We start from the raw sequence: 13228 nt of genomic DNA, 5'->3' as shown, positions 1-13228 counted from the left end.
TTGTTTGATTCAGCTCTCTGTTCCCATCTCCTTCAGCTATACCTATTATTCTTTTACTAGAGGCCTGGTGCACAAAATGACAAATGTAATAATCTGAACAATAAATATTTAATTAAAAACAAGAGGAAAAAAAATAAAATAAATCAATGCAACAAAATGAACTAATCATCAGAATAAATGACAGGATCTCAGTATCATTTTGGCAACCAGACTCAGAAGCACACTCTTATGGCAAGTTGGCTCAGGCCACGCAAAAACTGAGTTGAAACCAACAGAAATTAAGGACCTAGCATCTGGAGTTCAACTCTAAAAACAAAATTAAAAAAGGGAAACCTACATTAAATAAAGGTTCTTCTATGAAGAAATGTAGCCCAGTGGCATGACTCAGTGGTTGAGCTCAACCTACGAACCAGGAGGTCATGATTCCATTCCCAGTCAGGGCATATGCCTGGGCTTGTGAGCTTGATCCCCAGCAGATCAGTGATTCTGTCTCATCACTGATGTTTCTCTCTCTCTCCATCTCCTTTCCTCTCTGAAATCAGTAAAAATATATTTTTTAAAGTTTTTTTAAAAAGAAATGCAAACTTTAACGTGGGGATAAGGACACATATGTAATAACTTAATAAAAAAATTTAAAAAAAGAAATGCAAATTTAAGGGCATCAACATAATTCTTACTTATATTCAGAATACTGCTCATTAGATTTGTCCCTCAAACTGAAATGTATAGGAACTCTGAGCCCATCTTTGTGCACCTGCGATGGGGCTGCCACCTGTGTCCTAGTCTGGATTCCACAGCAAGTATCACTGAAAAGGCTGCCCCTGTCACTGGAAGAACAAATAAATGAAATCAGAAGGAGTTCTTTTCCCCACTTCACTCTCTACCCTACTTCTTTCTTCCCAGTCCTACAGAAACCATGAATGTCTCGATCTGGACATTCCAGTTTCCAGGCATAATGATGAATGCTGATGATAAGATAAGTGTATAGAGAGGAGTATAAGAGTGATGGCGATATTCCGAGAATCACAAAATTAGAAACCGGGTACCATTTTTCACTGGTCAGCTTACCCCAGTGATTTATCAACAACCACGTGAGCTAATTCAAAGAGTATCTGAAAGTTTATTTCTTCATGTCCTTCCAGCATTTCAATTTAGGGAGTCTTACAATTCCATTAAATAAATGAGAATATAAATTATTAATGGCAACACTATAAACTAGGTGGGTCCTGGGCTCCAGGAAGAGCCCTTCACTTATAAATGCCCTTCCCGCCCAGGAAAACCCCCATCTGCTCCCCTACACATGCAACCCCACCCATGTGAGACCCAGGGAACCCCCCGCCCCCAACTAAAGAGAAAGCATTTAAGATTAAAACAAGAGCAAGAAAAAGTTTCTACTGTCAGGAATGGCTGACCAGGGTATGGAAATCTCCCAATATCTAGTCACCCACAGAAGAATTCACATTCAGCAATCTTTTCTAAGTAATAATCAGGATGTGCCTACCAGGATCACATTCTTCCATAAAAATGCAGCCCTAGCTGGTTTGGCTTAGTGGATAGAGTGTCAGCCTGGGGACTGATGGGTCCTGGGTTTGATTCTGGTCAAGGGCATATGCCAGGATTATGGGCTCGATCCCCAGTAGGGGGCATGCAGGAGGCAGCCAATCAATGATTCTCTCCCATCATTGATGTTTCTGTCTCTCTCTCCGTCTCCCTTCCTCTCTGAAATCAATAAAAATATTTTTTTTAAATGCAACAGGGAGAATAGCTTCTGTCTGGTGGTTCTGCTACCACTTCCACTCCGTATTCCCTTTAGAAGTATGTCCTTCAGAGCAAGAATGTAATCTCTTCCTCTGACTTCTCACTGTCAGGGTGCATGATGGGACTACACAGCAGCCTGTAAGTGCTCTGGACAGTGTGACGCAGCCATGGCAAAACGGCAGAGGCTTCAGTGCCAGCTCCAAAGACAGATCTGGCTGAGGCAGGCAAACAACTAGTCACCTTCACCAGTCTGGTCTTCACAGCAGTAGCTGCCTCACCCAGAATAGAGCCCTGCAACTCGTACAAACAACGACCTACCCCTATTTGCAGCACAAGCTTGGAAACAGCAACTGAGATGCCTGCTCTCCTTGCATCCTGAAAGGTCAGCTAACACCTCCAGTCCCCGGGAGGCCTCTCCAGCTCAGTGGCGACAGCAGTGGCACCAGCTTGCTCAGAACGCAGGACATTCACAGGTGTCACAGTTCACAGGCCCATGACACATGATTCCAAAACCAGCTACACCCGGGCTCACCTCCTGGGGTGGGCACAGCAGTGGACAAGACTCAGGAAGCTTAAATGGTAGGAGGGTGTGGACAGATGAGGAGCGTGGAAACAAGCAGATAACAGATGGTGCTAAGTGCTATGACATAAATCATCAGAGCAGCGTGACAGAGTAGCCGGCAGGGGCTCACTGGAATCAAGGGGGTCAGAGGACCTCCAAAATAGAGGAGACACCGACATTGAGCCCAGAGCCCAGAGGTAGGAAAGAGCTCAACCTGTTCTTAGAACAGACGGAGGCAAGATTAGGTAAAGAGTAAGAGAGTGAGGAACTGCTGGCTGTAAAGCAGGTACAGAGACCACAGAAGGCTGGGCACTCCGGGCTCAGCTTTAAGAAAAGCCTGACCTGATGGGCTGTGGCATGTCCTAAACTGACATATACCGCTCTTTACCTCTTTCACTGCTACTAACCTTCCAAGTTTATGTTGCCCTAAACCTACCCCTAAGAGCAGGGATTATGTGGCCTCACGTCTTTCTCTGCCTCACAGTGCCCACCACACCGTTGTATACAAAAAAAGACACTTGATGTATATATACACACACACATTGTTCATTTGTTCAGGTGGTTTAAAGAACCTACATTTAAAAACCTGTCAAAGGAATCGTTCCTTTGTAATGTATGCAGTTTTCACTACTACAGTAGCTGAATCATATGGGAAAATAAAACACGTAGAATTAAAAGCTCAGTTGATAGAAATGCTTGTCAACCTATCACTAAAAAGAATTTGGCTGATGGACAAAAACAGATCCAGAAACAGAGAAGCATCGATCAGACTGTCAAACCTCAGAGGGAAGGTAGGGGAGGGTGGGAGTAAGGGGGAGAGATCAAACAGAGAACTTGTATGCATGCATATAAGCCTAACCAGTGGACACAGACACCAGGGGGGTGAGGGCATGAGTGGAGGGAAAGGGGTCGCGACCCATAGGTGGAGAACCGCTGCCTTAATCAATAATGAAAAAATAAATAAAAATTTTAAAAATAATAATTTGGCTGCAGTCTTCCTACCAACATAAAAATAAACAAATTATCTATCTACCCAAAGGGAGTCCCTTCTTATTGAGATGGAAAGGCAGGGAAAGGCCATAGGTAAGGCCAGCAGCCACCATCACATGGGCCCCTTCCATGCCTACTCGTCGCCACCTACTGGACAGCCAGAGGACAGACATCTGCGCAGTTTTCCAGGGTCTGAGACTTCAGGGTCAGCTAACTTGTATAAATAATTGAAACTCACACAGGACAATTGAGAAAAAGGCTTCTAAAAGATTTAGAAATAACTAATAAAAGATTTTCTTGCTGAAACCGGTTTGGCTCAGTGGATAGAGCGTCGGCCTGCGGACTGTAAGGTCCCAGGTTCGATTCCGGTCGGGGGCATGTGCCTGGGTTGCAGACACATCCCCAGTGGGGAGTGTGCAGGAGGCAGCTAATCGATGTTTCTTTCTCATCGATGTTTCTAACTCTCTATCTCTCTCCCTTCCTCTCTGTAAAAAATCAATAAAATATATTTAAAAAAAAGATTTTCTTATCCTAATAGGTTAGGTTAGCATGTCTTGGAGGTTTAAAAATTTGTGCCTATTTGCTTTTGTTTTAAAGAAGAAAAGAGCCCTCGCTGGGCAGCTCAGCTGGTTTGGAGCATTGTCCTGTACACCAAAAGGTTACAGGTCTCATTTCCAGTCAGGGCACAAACCTAGGTTGCAGAAAACCAAGAGATGTTTCTCTCTCTTCCTCTCTCTTTAAACTCAATTAAAAACATATCCTCTGGTGAGGATTAATAAAGGGGAGGGGAGGAGATGAAAAGAGGAGGCACTAGTTGAAAGAAGGTTGAAGATCCTAAAGATATGAAGTATTACCATACGCTACCACTTCTAGAAAAATACTTAGAATGAACAAAAACTTGACTACATTTTTTATTCAAATACAATTAAAGTAGAACAATCCATCAAAACTACAGAATAATGAAAAAATAAAACCAGAGGGAGCCACCAGAGGCAAGAGGAAAACTGCGAGAGAGCAGTATCCTGGGAAACAAGAGCCAAGACGGTTTCCAGGAGCAAGAGGGCAACAGTGACAAGAGCTGCTAAGTGGTTGAGTCAGGTGGGCCTTCAAGTCCACAGTCATGAAACAAAGCAACATGCAGGCCGCTGGGGAACTCAGTGAGAGGTAGATGAGAGTAATACACTGAAGAGGCAGCAAGAAGGAAGATAATGGAGGTACTTCTCAATTGGAGGTCCCTGGGAATATTTAAAAACCAATGGGCCCTAGTGGGTTTGGCTCAGTGGATAGAGCATTGGCCTGCGGACTGAAGGGTCCCAGATTCGATTCTGGTCAAGGGCACATGCCCAGGTTATGGGCTCGATCCCCAGTGTGGGGCTTGCAGGAGGCACCCGATCAATGATTCTCTCTCATCATTGATGTTTCTATCTCTCTCCCTCTCCCTTCCTCTCTGAAATCAATAAAAATATATTCCTTAAAAAAAAATTTAAGCCAATGGGATTAAGACAAATGAGTGAGCCTGGCCGGTGTGGCCCAGTGGTTGAGCGTCAACCCATGAACCTGGAGGTCATGGTTCGATTCCGGGTCAGGGCACATGCCTGGGTTGCAGGCTCAATCCTCAGTGGGGGGCATGCAGGAGGCAGCTGAGCAATGATTCTCGTCACTGATGTTTCTATCTCTCTCCCTCTCCCTTCCTCTCTGAAATCAATAAAAACATATTTTTTAAAAAGATACAAATGAGTGAGAGAGACAAACTGGCTGCCGAAAAGGTAGAAGGGAGGGCGGGAAGGGTGAGAAGGGCTCCATAGCCCTCGTTAATCTGGCTCCACCGGTGCACAACCTGTGCAATCACAGGCAGGCCCCCATTCAGAAGGGCACCACCCTTGTTTAATGCTGTATCACCAACTTCAGATTCCTTATAATTTTGAACAAGGGGCTGCCTCAGTTTCATTTTGCACTGAGCCTCCCAAATTATGCACCAGTCCAGGGCAGGGGGATGCTGGCCTCAGCACCAGGAAAGACAGCTCAGGTGCCAAGGCAGGAAGAGGGAATGGAGAGGCAGGGTCAGTGCCAACCAATAGCTCCTTTCTCCGTGAAACAGAAAAAGAGTCAACTGCTATGAACGAGCAAGAGGAAAGACGAAGTGAGGGAGGTTGAAATTCATTGTAGAGTGGAAAAATCTGGCAGACTCCACCTTAACCAAGGAATCAAGGTTCACATCGCCTGTAATAAGACAATTCAATATGATGTACCTCCTATGATACACTAAAAAGGGCACAAGATCACTTCTGTGCTATTTGCTATTCCTGTCAAAGTACAAAATCTCAATGCAGTCGCAGGAAACCCAAACTGAGGAACATGCCTCAAAACAGCAGACCAGCAGTCTTGAAAAGTGTCAAGGCCGTGAGAGAAAAGGAAAGACAGAGGGATTGTCACAGACTGGAGAAGACTACTTGGATACAATGTGAGATTATCCTGAAACAGAAAAAGGACATTGGGGAAAACTAGTGAAATTCAAATAAGGTTTGTCGTGTAGTTAAGAGTATTGTACTAATATTAATTTCAATGTTTTGATCAGTGTACTATGACTATGAAAGACAGCAAAATTCAGGACACCTGGGTAAAGGGTTTATGAGAACTCTGACTCCTTTTTTCAATTTTCTGTCTCAAAAAAGTTTTATTTCAGTATAAAAAGTTTAAATTTTCATGTGGATGTTTTGTGGTTTCTTTAATGTTATCGGTAATTCCAGGGACCTCAATTATCACCTCTGAAGTCTAGCACTGCTGCATCAGACATGTTCCTGCTTCTCTGTCAAGACAAGAATCAGTACAAAAGAGAAAGGTGATGTTCCCTGTGAAAATTATAACTTTGAATAGGTCATAGAACTTTAAGTTTATATAATGCTTCCCCGTAACTATTGCATCATTCTGCTTCCCAGCCTCTTAGCAAGGGAGGGAGGCAATAACAGGAATGTCCTTTCAGTTCTCACTCCTCTGCCTGCCCGCTCCCCTGCCTGGAAGGCTATTAAGTGTTTGTGTTAATTAAAGCCTTTAGAAGTGTTGAGCATCTATGAGAGAACCACACGTTACAAAGACGATCAACAGAGCTCCTTTCTCAAGCTTAATTTTATTATTTTCTGAAAGCTTACAGAGTTGGCAGCAAATCCAGGTCAGATATTGCTTTAGAAACATGAGGTTTTACAAAGAACCTCGGCTGACATATCTGCTTACACCTGGAATAAAACCCACTCCAGGTAGCCATTCTGAATGGGCGAACCTGCCAATCCAGAGCCAAGGGGAGTTGTGCCGCTACTCTGCTGCCACCCAGTGGCATGTGGGTGAAAAAGCATCTCGCCAGAGAACAGAAAGAACGGTTCTCTGTAATCCAAAGTCATTTTCTCTGGAATCCAAAGTCAGGAGGAGGCAAGGCAGAAGTGCGGTCCCTGCCTGCCACAGCACTATGGGGGCAGGTATGAACAGATGAGAAGGGATGTATTAAAATAAACTGTGCAATGAAGTGTTGTGTCCACCACAGATTGAGAACTGCTCCAGGGACTAAATTGAAGCCAAAAGATGTTAGAGGCACCCAGGGAACAGATCCCAATGCCAGATTTACCTGCTTTGGGTCGGAGGTAGCAGCGCCAGGAGCTGGAGATTCCAGTTCTATGGTCACAGGCCCATCGTTCTGAATGTGGACTTGCATGTAGGCACCGAACTTGCCATCTGAAAGAGCAATTCAAACAGTTTCAAGAGATGGAGACCCCAGATTACCCATCTATAAATCACACCTATCTCAGTGTAATCAGAAGCCTGGGGAGCAGGGATGGTCCACCCCACCAGTGGTGAGGTAAATACAAAATAACAGCAGGGGTACCACCACACACCCTACAGACTTGGCAAGAATGAAAGGACCTGGTAACATGAAGGGTGGGGAAATGTGGGTTAAAGGACTGAAAAATGGCAGGAGAGTAAACTGGTATATAAGCACTTGGAGGGCATTTTGGTGCTGTACGCAGTAAAGTTCAAGGTGAACGAAGCCTACAACCTTGAATTCTTTGGTGAGACTACTCTAGAAACTCCTAAACAAATGGAAACACTCAAAGGTTCATTTTGGCAGTGTTTATAAAAGAAAGAAGTGGGCCAATCTAACGGTCTCCTCAGTGGGGGAATGAATGCATAAACACTACCTCATTCCTCAATGGAATATTGTAAGGCAGCCACATCTGTCAACATGGCAAATCTCAAAAACATAATGCAATCTTTATAAAGGAACTTATAAGAAGGATGCATCATTATATCATTTATATGATACTTCTAAACATCAAAACAAGTTACATTATTTATGGATGTATATATCCGTGTGTGTGTGTGTCCAAAAAACATGGGCAGGAAAGACAAATGCAAACACAGGATAGTAACACCATTCATATGGAAGAGAAGGTAGAAGATGGTGGGATTTGAGAGAGATCTGAAATAAATATGACCAACTGGGTAGTGAGTACACAGGTATCCATTTTCCATGTTTCATAATTTTTAAACAATTTAAATACAAAGGAAAAGAAATCTTAGGAGGATCCCTCAAAACAATCTCATAAACATCCCTGTAACAGGCCCACATAGTGTAAGGTAGAAAGAAGGTCTTGTTCCCTCACTGTGGGGTCAAAAGGACAGTCAACTACAGACGGCTCCTCAGGGCAGAGAAATGAGGAGACACCTCACTCCTCACAGGATGGGACTGCCCAGAGCTGGGGGCTACCCATCTCCCCCTGCCTCACGTTCCCTCCTTACCCCACTGAGGCAGCAGAATGATCTGTTTCCCGAAAATGCACTGTCAAACTGGCCACAGGCTGCCCCAAAAAGAGCACCTCTGTGTGTTCTATTCCCAATTTTCTGTTTTAACACCAAAACCCACTCAATTGTGTCTGATTAACCCCCAAAGGCTGACTTACATTTATAAAGAAAACCAAGAATACGCTTTGAGAGATGTTGTCATATAATAATCAGAACGTCAACTCCATCCATCTAAGGACCTCTGTTAAGCGCTGAGCCTAAACACTGCTGATGATTCTTAGAGTAGGGAACAACCTGTTTTTGACACGTAGGGAGGGTTACTTATATACCACTTCTGATAAATCGAAAATTAAGAAAAAAGTTGGGCCCACAGAGTAAAGTTAGTATGAGTCCTCAGAAACAGAACCGCCAAGAACTCTTGCTCCCACCCACCATTACGGAGCAAAGAGAGTATATGAGATCAAGTCCACATGAAAGAATCACTCACCACTTTTCACTCACAGCAACTGTGCCAGGCCCTGTGCTAGAGACTGAAAACCCAGCTCAAAGGCACAAGCAGCCTGACACTCATGAACCCTGTGGTCTAGTGTGAAGAACAAATGGGCACATCGTGATGGTGACGCAGTACTGCACGCAAACCATGAGAGGTTCTGGCCCTGAGACCAGGGAAGGGTCAGAGTCCCTGTCTTGGGGGATAGGAAGGGAATCAGAAAGGCTTCTCAGATGAGCCTATAGGGTCCAACATTTAAAGTCAACCAAGGCTCAGGCTGGAAAATAGAACAGGCCCAGCCCCTAAATCTGAGGCCTTGAGCAAACTGCTTAGAATCCCAATGGATCAGTTTCTCACCTGCATCACAGGGATAGTAACAAGAGGAAATGTCAGTGAGACCATGCATGGAAGAGCTTGGGCCTGAGGCTAGGACACGATGTGTGCAAAATCAGTGTTTGCCTTTATCATGAAAAGTCATGCTCAAGAGGCTCCATACAACCAGAGTGACGCTTCCCCAACTGTGGCCTGACAGGTGTTCCTTGAATAAAGAATGCCATGGTCATGCCCTAGCTGGTTTGGTTTAGTGGACAGAGCGTCAGCCTGCAGACTTAAGGGTCCCAGGTTCGATTCCGGTCAAGGGCACATGCCTGGGTTGCAGGCTCGATCCCCAGTGGGGGGCGTGCAGGAGGCAGCCAATCAATGATTCTCTCTCATCAATGATGTTTCTCTCTCTCCCTCCCTCTCCCTTCCTCTCCCACAATAAAAATATTTTTTAAAGAAGAATAAATAAATAAATAAATAAATAAATAATGCCATGGTCATATAGTTCTCAAAACCACACTTGTTGAACTCTTCCTTCTAGGATCACAATGTACACCAGCATGTGACAGGCTCTTAAGACACCGTAAGTAGAAAAACCTATTTAGTTCCTTTACTCTGTTAGTTACCACACTCTCTGGGCAGGGAGCCCTTATTTCACAGGGAGCATCCTATACAGTGCCAATGACCCTCTTGGAGAGGCCAAGGGAGAGAAAAGCAGTGAATGGTACAACAGCCCAGGGCGGGTCAGCCTGAAGCCTGGAGTGGCTCTGCTCTCAGGTCCTGGGGTCCCTCAGACACCAGACCTGTCACAGCATGAGGTGGCCTCTGTGAGCCTCTGCCACCACCACCACAACCGCAGTCTTCACCTCTGATTCCTCCCCACCTAGTATCACTCCTTCAAACGATCCTTAACCTCATGGAGGGCCTTAGGAAAATAGACATGGCAACTGTTGGCTCCTTCAGAGCACAGACAGAAATACTGAAACTGTATTAAAAGCATCCATGCTGTTCTGCATTGCTATAGGCAGGATTACTCTAGTTCCTACCTCCTAGCGGGTTAAAATGGCCGCTCAAATCTACAGAGCTTTTGTTTTATCCATGTCAAAGAGCTAAAAAGACATCAGCTGGGAAGGAAACATGTGTTTAATTGCATGCTAAAATTATGGCTACAATTAGTAGCAAATTTCAGCCGCTGCACTCCTCAGGGAAGCTGACGCAGACTCAGGAGGAAAGGAATTATTTCCGACCTTGAATTCCTGTTGCCAGGATATACGGCATATGCTTCACCATGTTTATCATTCCAAAGCAAGAAATTTATTTTCTTTTCCTGTTTCTCTCCCATTAAGAACAGAGCTATTATCCGAATCTCCATTTGTGCAGACAATAAATCTAAAGACAGGTTTTAAGAGGTCTTAAAATGGTAACATTTTTTCCAGTCCAGATCAAAGAGTAAAGCCCCCAACAAAAACTATATTGGCCAGGGAAAATAAAAACATTTGTTTAAAATAATCTTAAAAAACATTCAGAGCTACAAAACTACCTCTGGGCTCCCATGGTGACATAATCAAGTTGTTCTACAGCTACAAGTCCTGGGGTTGTGTGCAGAGCTGGGGGAGAAGCACATGTCAGACACGTTTGTGCCATCTTCCGAGCAGGAGACCCCACTGGAGCCAAACCTGCTGCGTCCTGGTTTCCAGCATGGCTGCCCAAGGCCCCGACCCCAAGCCAGGGCTCCCCTTTTACTTACAAAGGCTGACATCCCGTCACTTTGAACAGAAACCCTGCCCTGCCTCTCATGCCCAGTTTGATCTGAGATGATAGGACAGTCATCTTGGGAGGGGTATAGCCAGGACAGTACACGACCATCATTCCTACTATGTCCATGGTAATAGATGGGCAAATAAGGGGGGGGAAGGAGGGGGAGCAAAAAGCTCACTGAAAAAGCATGCCATTGGAGAAAAATTGGGAGAAAAAAGGGCCATGTTCTTGATCTCCAGAACCTGTGCACGGCTGTGACCAGGTTGGGGCTCACCTATCCTTGGGGATCATACCTGGATACCAGTACTGCACACTGAGCCTCCGGCCAGCCCATCTAAGCACATCCCAAAGGCAGCTCCCTCTGCCACCCAGGCTTCCCCTTTGTTCTCCTTTCAACCTATCCAGAGCTTGGGCAGGCGAGAAGACAGTGTTACTAATAGAGACCCCAACATCGGTGTACAGGCTGGTAACCAAGAAATCAAGCAAATGTGTAGATGTTGGGACCTCAAAATAAGCATATGGTGAGGCGAGGGCCATGCAGCTAGAGGAGTTTGGTCTACACACACAGGCCTGAATCATGCCTGGAGCCCTGAATTCTGACCCTGTCAGGCTGCAGGCACATGGCAGTTCTGTCCACAAGCACAGAGCTGCCTCAACAGAGGCACAGTGCTCCTTGTGGGCGGAGCCAATGCAGGGTGCCACCACTGGAGTAAGGAGTCCAAGACAGCAGCCAACACAGCTCCGGGGCCTTAGAAGCACAGGCAAGGTCTCTGGGAATCAGCAGAGACCAGCAGCTCAATAATGGCACTTTCTAAGTGACTTGGCTGGGGAAAATTCAGTCATTGGATAAAAGGTATACTTCAAGCCCTTTAGACCCCTGACAGCCAAATTTCTCAGAGAGCGAGGGCCAGGCCCAGGTGGGCAGCATTAGAACCACTGTCCAATTCCATCCACAGTCAAGGCCATGGAGGGAACTGGAAAGGTAATCCCAGGACCCTTGTGGCTTCGTCCCAGGCTTGTCACCCTTATGGGTGGTCTCTGCTTGGCTCTGCAGTGGTCCAGTTCAGTCCACTCAAGAGAGATGCCTCCTCTGGGCCAGAAGCATCTCGGGCATGGGACTCCGTGGCCAGAAGCACCAGGGGATATGCCGAGGATAGAGAGTGCCTGCTCACAGGAGAGTGAGGGCCCCTGTCACCAAATGGGGCCACCTAGTTCCCAACCAGAGAGGGAAAATGAACATTAACATGGTAATGAAGCGAAATTCTCATCTGAGCTGAAATTCTGAGCATGGATTGGGTGCATCCCTTTATGCACAACAAAGAGGCTCAAGGCATGGTTTTCTCCGACTGTCCGCTTTGCTCAGATGTCTTGGCTCTGTCCTTGCCGTCGTTCTGCCTGGGACACCTGTACCAGAGGCTACCTGGTCCCTCACTGAGGTGCAAGTCAGCATGTGCAGGGACAATACAGTGTCTGAGGTCCCGAAGGACCTACATAGACTCCTGTGTGAAACAGCGGGACACAGCTAACTCCATCGGGCATGGACACCCCTTTGCCAAGAGCAGCAGAATAAGAAACCAGAGAGGGCAATTTCTGAACTCATCAGGATTTGATCTCAGACTTTAATTCTTTGGACTGGAACACCTCTATACTTGAATATGATACAGAACTTAAACTTGACCTACAACTTTTCCCTGGGACTGTGCTAACAAAAGAGAGTTTACATTCAAATTCCGCGCATCTCCAGGCTGATGGCATTTTATTATGAGTTTCTTATGTATTTTACTAGGGGCTCAGTGCATGAATTCGTGCACCTTGAAAGGAACTGTGGGCCACAAGGCGGCGGTGGGCACAAAGACTGTCTCTGAGATGGGAGAACTAACAACATGCTTGCAAGCTGGTGGGAATGATCCAGGAGAGAAGGAAAATAACTTAGGAGAAGAGGAGGATGGCAGGAAGAATGTCCCTGAACAGATACCAGCACAAGGAATTTGGTGTGACAAGAAGGAAAGCCAGGTCCTGGTGCAGATGCTGGCAGGTAGAGTGGGAGTTCTCTTCTGAGTGCTTCAAAGTGACATAAGGTCAATAACTAGGGTAAGGATGGAAGTTCGGTAGAGAGAACAGTCACATAGGAGAATAGAAGAATGAATGAACAGGTCAATTTTTCACAATTTCTGGGCCCACTGCAGGTCAGTGTCATGAACAAGAGATCAGTCAACACAGTGGATGTTTTCTCCAGCCACATCCAGCTACACAGGCACATGGTAGTCCTAGGGCTGGCATTCACTGAAGCTGGACTTTTGCCAAGCAATGTCAACACACCAAAAAATGGTCAAGGGATCTGAGAGAATAAAAGAATGTGCTAGAGCAGTGGATCGCAACCTTCCTAATACCATGACCCTTTAATTCAGTTCCTCATGTTGTGGTGACCCCCAATTTCACTGTTACAAATTGAAAATAATTAAAGCATAGTGATTAATCACAAAAACAGTATGTAATTATATATGTGTTTTCCGATGGTCTTAGGCGACCCCTGTGAAAGGGTCATTCGACCCCCAAAGGGG

At 45.5% G+C, this 13228-nt stretch overlaps 1 protein-coding gene across 1 annotated transcript in view; it reads right to left on the bottom strand.

Moving 5' to 3' along the window:
• The window catches only part of DTD1 (D-tyrosyl-tRNA deacylase 1), a 156196-nt gene that overhangs the window by 121252 nt on the left and 21716 nt on the right, over positions 1-13228 (bottom strand). The window contains exon 4 of the mRNA XM_015572007.1: positions 6924-7030. Coding sequence (XP_015427493.1) covers positions 6924-7030 — 107 coding nt within the window. The remainder of the gene's footprint in view (positions 1-6923; positions 7031-13228) is intronic.

The sequence above is a fragment of the Myotis davidii genome, unplaced genomic scaffold (assembly GCF_000327345.1).
Source record: "Myotis davidii unplaced genomic scaffold, ASM32734v1 scaffold608, whole genome shotgun sequence".
NCBI classification, from domain to species: Eukaryota; Metazoa; Chordata; class Mammalia; order Chiroptera; family Vespertilionidae; genus Myotis; species Myotis davidii.
Note: the sequence above shows the minus strand (reverse complement) of the source record. Positions and strands in the feature narration are given on the sequence as shown.